This window comes from Poecilia formosa, unplaced genomic scaffold (assembly GCF_000485575.1).
Source record: "Poecilia formosa unplaced genomic scaffold, Poecilia_formosa-5.1.2 Scaffold211, whole genome shotgun sequence".
NCBI classification, from domain to species: domain Eukaryota; kingdom Metazoa; phylum Chordata; class Actinopteri; order Cyprinodontiformes; family Poeciliidae; genus Poecilia; species Poecilia formosa.
The window spans coordinates 925,163-929,911 of NW_006800150.1; the positions used below are offsets into that span (position 1 = coordinate 925,163).

General features: G+C 39.7%; 1 protein-coding gene across 1 annotated transcript; it reads right to left on the reverse strand.

The window, feature by feature from the left end:
• On the reverse strand, positions 1–3,593 carry nansa (N-acetylneuraminic acid synthase a). The gene is made up of 6 exons (XM_007567658.2): positions 3,317–3,593; positions 2,208–2,423; positions 2,024–2,123; positions 1,186–1,340; positions 369–635; positions 1–262 (listed from the first exon to the last, which is right to left on the reverse strand). Exons 1-6 carry the CDS (start codon positions 3,446–3,448, stop codon positions 53–55), a joined length of 1,080 nt encoding a protein of 359 aa, XP_007567720.1. The 5' UTR covers positions 3,449–3,593; the 3' UTR covers positions 1–52.
• Positions 3,594–4,749: the final 1,156 nt, after the last annotated feature.

Below are 4,749 nucleotides of genomic sequence, written 5' to 3' on the forward strand. Positions count from 1 at the left end.
AAAGAAATTAAGTGCCTTTTTATTTCGAACAAGTTTCAACCATCTGCTGTGATCAACACTTGGCCTTCTTGCCGTAGCTGTCCACCACCTCCGGCAGGACGCTGTCGTCCTCCTCCAACTCCTCCGTCACCGTCTTCCCAACCAGCTGGAAGATGTCCTCTGCCGGGACACCCATGGGCTCGGCCACTTTCACCGCCAGCATGTCCAGCGTCAGGACCGTTCCCTTGGGGATCTTCACCTTAGCAACCACGGATTTGCCCAGCTGGAGGACAAGTAACGACAGGGAGCAAAGTTATTACAGATAATGAAAACATTCTTCGCTGCCAAACTTTTGCGCGTCTCATCGCAGAGGAGAAGGTCACACTGACCTTGTCGTGGCACCCCTTCTCGCAGGGCAACATCTGCTTGATGCCACTTCCCAGCGCCCGCTCCACCAGACGGACGGAGCGGACCAGCTCCGCCAGCTCAGAGGGGATCAGTGAGGCCTCGTGGTCGCTCCCCTTCCACGTCTTGTCCAAGGTTATGTGACGCTCAATGACCTTCGCTCCCAGAGCCACAGCTGCCACAGAGATGCTGATCCCAGACTCGTGACCGGAATACCCGATGGGAATATCGGGAAACTCCTTCTGGTATTCCTACAGTGAAGAACAGAAACATTGTTGATAACGTTTATTGTGTCTTCCCTTCTTCTGATATGCCTGTTGCTTTTTTTCAGACTCTCCTATACAGCTTCTCGCAAAAGAATTCATATGTAAACATTTTTTTTTTCCTAGTTGCAAATTTTCATCCATTTCACTGACTTTTTACATGATAAACTAACAAAAAAGGCTTATGATATGGATTTTATGCCACACTTTTCAGATTGTTTTTTTTTTAGTAAAAACTAATAATTTAGAACCAAAGTATCATTTACCTTCTACTTGACAATTATGCACAACTTTGTCTTACTTCACACAAACTCTGACTAAACTAACTACAAACACACTGAAGTCTGTGGTTGTAACGCGACACCGTGTGCAGCATAGCAAAACCTCCTTCTTCCCAAAGAAAAACAAACAAGCAATATTTTTACAGTTTAACATTTTTGTTTCACATCATCTGTATCTCCCCACCCAAATTTCACAAGTGGACACATATGGAAAAATACTTATGTATATATATAAATATATATATATATTCATTCACCGTGATGACTCTGAGGTTGACATCTTCAGCCTCCAGAGGATACGCACTGGTGCACTGCAGGATGGTAAAGTTCTGGTTGTGCTGCTTCACCGTCTTGTAGACGCGACGCATCGTCTCCATCGACTGCATCCCACTGGACACCACCATGGGACGGCCTGACGCAAACCACAGGACAACATCCTTACAAATGGTTCATGTGGCTCCTAAAGGCTGCTTAGATCCAAGACTTTGATTTCACCAAGAAACAAATATGTAGCAATAAGAAAGACCAGAATCTTGAAAGTGTTTGTTTTCTTTTTATATAAATAAGAAAATCAAATTATTTTTAGTTCTATTAAAAGTAAGAAGAACAACAAGAGCTCCTCTGTGTTGCCTAGAGTACAATATAAGCTACTTGTTTCATGAGGATGATGAGAAGAAACATATTGTGTCTGTGAAAAAAATATATACTCAGCTCAAATTAGTTTAATTTATGGGTACTTTGATGACTAAAGAGGTTAGAGTTAGTGGCTCAGACAAAAACATTTCCCACAACCTTCTTAAAAGCAAAATATTAAGAAATAAACAGCACGAATACATTTCAGCCGTTTACACTTTACTTTTTCAGCTGTTTAGGAACTTTGGTTTTAAAAATTTAGCCCTGTATAAAACAACCATTACAAGCTAGTAGATGTAGCCTTAGTAAATTAGTACTTCTGTGAGTTTTCAGGTCAGCTTGGTTTTGTTTGTATATACACTGCTAAGAAACAACTGGTTTCAACATTTCTCGAAACCTGAGCAACGTTTCTCTCCCATCACACCCAAAGCCTCAGCCTGAAGCAGCAGGTGACAGTCTCACCCTTCTTGGCCGTTTTCTCCAGATAAGGAAAGTTGTTGGTGTCTCCGGATCCAACTTTGAAGAAAGGCACGTCGAGCTCGTGGAGAAACTCTACTGCCATCTAGAGGACGCAGACGAGAACTGCAGTTAAATCCCCGAGCAGATCAAATCAGAAAGTAACCCTCCGAACTCAAACCCGTCTTACCTCATCCATCCCCGAGGCCGTGAAGAAGATCCCCACCTCTGCAGCGTATTTCTGCAGCTCCCTGTACTGATCATGACTGAACTCCAGGTGGCGCTTGTGCTCGCCGTAGGTTTTGCCCCAGGAGTTCTTGGAGGTGTACGGACGCTCCAGGGCTTTTTTGTTGAATCTGTACACCAGCTCGCTCTTCTGGAATTTGGCGCAGTCAGCACCGCAGTCCTGAGGAGGCGAATATGTGAAAATACAACAAATATCTTCACTTTGAACCAAAAAAAAGTTTGTATATTTTTATGTAAAAGGTTTTTTTGTCTTTTTTTTTTTTAAAGAGCATATATTGGAGGTATTTTGGCAACAGTTGTAGTTGGGAAGGTGTAATGCACATACTAGTAGTCCTACTAGTATGAAAATAATATACACACACATACATATTTTATTTATTTATTTATTTATTTTCAAAATGCGTAACTGGGGATCCAACAAATATTAACTTCAATACTTTTCAAAGTGGAAAATGTATGCATTAAATAAAATGGATTTAAATATTCATATGTGAATTATTTGTTAAGTACGGTAATAGAAACACTATTTAAACCACTATTCAATAATTTATATAATTGCGACCACTACTGGGAATACTATTTATATCGTCCAATCCATCATAAATTAATTTCAGAATTTCAACAAATGGAATCAAACATGGAGCTCGATCAAATAGTTAAACTGGTTTAACTAGTACAAAACACACAGCAGTGATGTGTGACCCTCAGACTGGCTCTTTAAGGTCACCACACCTGAACATGACCAACCTGACAGGTGCAACATGTCAGGAAGGCCAGACACAGTTTGAAACTGCAGGATTCCTCTGCGTGATAAGTTCATTGTTGCAGCGAAAAGTAAACCAACCAGATATTAAATCCAGCTGGTTCATACACTGTTTCTATCAGTTTAGCAAATATCTCCCATTCATAAAAATCGGTAATGCTTTTACTCCACTTTTCCCATTGACTCTATTATTAGATCAGCTAAAAACCGAGGTGTGGAAGAGCTGATAGTAATTAGCGCACACCTGCCTGAAACTCAAATCCTTCCAAATAAAGCAAACTTTCATTCACCTTTGCCATTTTAATCATCTCCTTGGCGATCTTGAGGTCTCCCTGGTGGTTCTGTCCAATCTCAGCTATAATGAAACACGGATGTTTTCCTCCGATGGGCCGTCCGGGACACAGCTCAAACTCCAGAGGCATCTTGGTGGCGCTGAGGGAAACGAAGGGATAGAGACAGTTTCTAAAAGAAAAGCGCGGAGAGCAGGACGTGCTTTCAGTTGGCAGTGCAGCCTAACCGGACCGAGAGAAGTGCTTCACGTTCAGGAACTACTTCCGCCTTTATATAGAGTATGATTTACTATTTTCCACGTAATGGTTTTCAACAAACAATGGCGAAAGTACAAAGGCTAAAGTACGCCTTTGTTTGTTGAACACCATTTACTTTGAATGGTTTTCAAAGTAAAAGCATGGCCATTGAAAGTTTTTTATTATTATTTTATCTTTAAGCAAACTATGACAATGAAGATAAGTGCTAATTGTCTCAAATATTAATATGATCGTTTAAATATTGAAAATATAAAAGAGAAGCAGAAATGGGGGAATGTTTTTTTATTGCTGCGAATGAATGAATGAATGAATGAATGAATGAATGAATGGTTGCTAGGTCAAAAGCAAAATGAGCAAAACGTGACTTCATTTGGTATTCTGTTTAAAATCATTAAAACATGATACTACTGACAAAAATGAACAAAAAAATTGCTTTTTCTTTGTTTCCTCTTGTTTTTTGTTCCTGGTTACTTGACCTAAAAAGTATTCTTCACGAAGTTCATGTTTTAGTCAATGTTCTTAGATGAAACCAACTAATGAAACGCAAAACAGAAAGTCACTAAAACATCGTACAGACACCAATTTGAGGGCAAACGTTACATTTTATCGAGTGCCATCATCAAAAACATGAACACAAATATCTGTTGGTCAATGTTCCATTTATTATGGCTCAAAGGAAACTCTAAACAGGTGGGTTATAGTCTTGATTTAAAGAAACTCAGTGCTTTGACTGCTCTAGTTCTGATTTAAAACAAAACAAAACAAACAAAAAACCCAAGATTTTTGACTTACTTTTTTTCCAAACATTGGTGTCTAATGAGAAGTCCTTCTGATGTCTCGTGGCTCAGTGGAAGAGCAGCTGCATCACATGCTAAGGTTACGCTCCTAGTTGCAGCTGTCCAGGGTTTAATTCCTTTACACCATGCCTTCCTCTTTTCTCTCTGTCATTCCTGTGTAGCTACTGATGTAATAAAGACTAGCAGTGCACAAAATAACTTTTGTTTGTTTTGTTTTCTTATAAACTAGATTATAGATTTGTATCTCTTTTGCACGTTGTTCATATTTGTTTTGCTTATCATGTCTGCACCCACTAAACATGTACAATTTAACATAACTCCAATAAAAACAAAGGACACCGTGTCATTACTTTTCTGTCACTATGCATGGCTCCTCCA

Coding starts and splice junctions, on each gene's coding strand:
- nansa (XM_007567658.2), bottom strand. CDS start 3,448: ATGCCTCTGGAGTTTGAGCTGTGTCCCGGACGGCCCATCGGAGGAAAA. Junction 2,124..2,207: donor CGGCCTCGGGGATGGATGAG/GTAAGACGGGTT, acceptor TGCGTCCTCTAG/ATGGCAGTAGAGTTTCTCCA. Junction 263..368: donor AGAAGGGGTGCCACGACAAG/GTCAGTGTGACC, acceptor CTTGTCCTCCAG/CTGGGCAAATCCGTGGTTGC.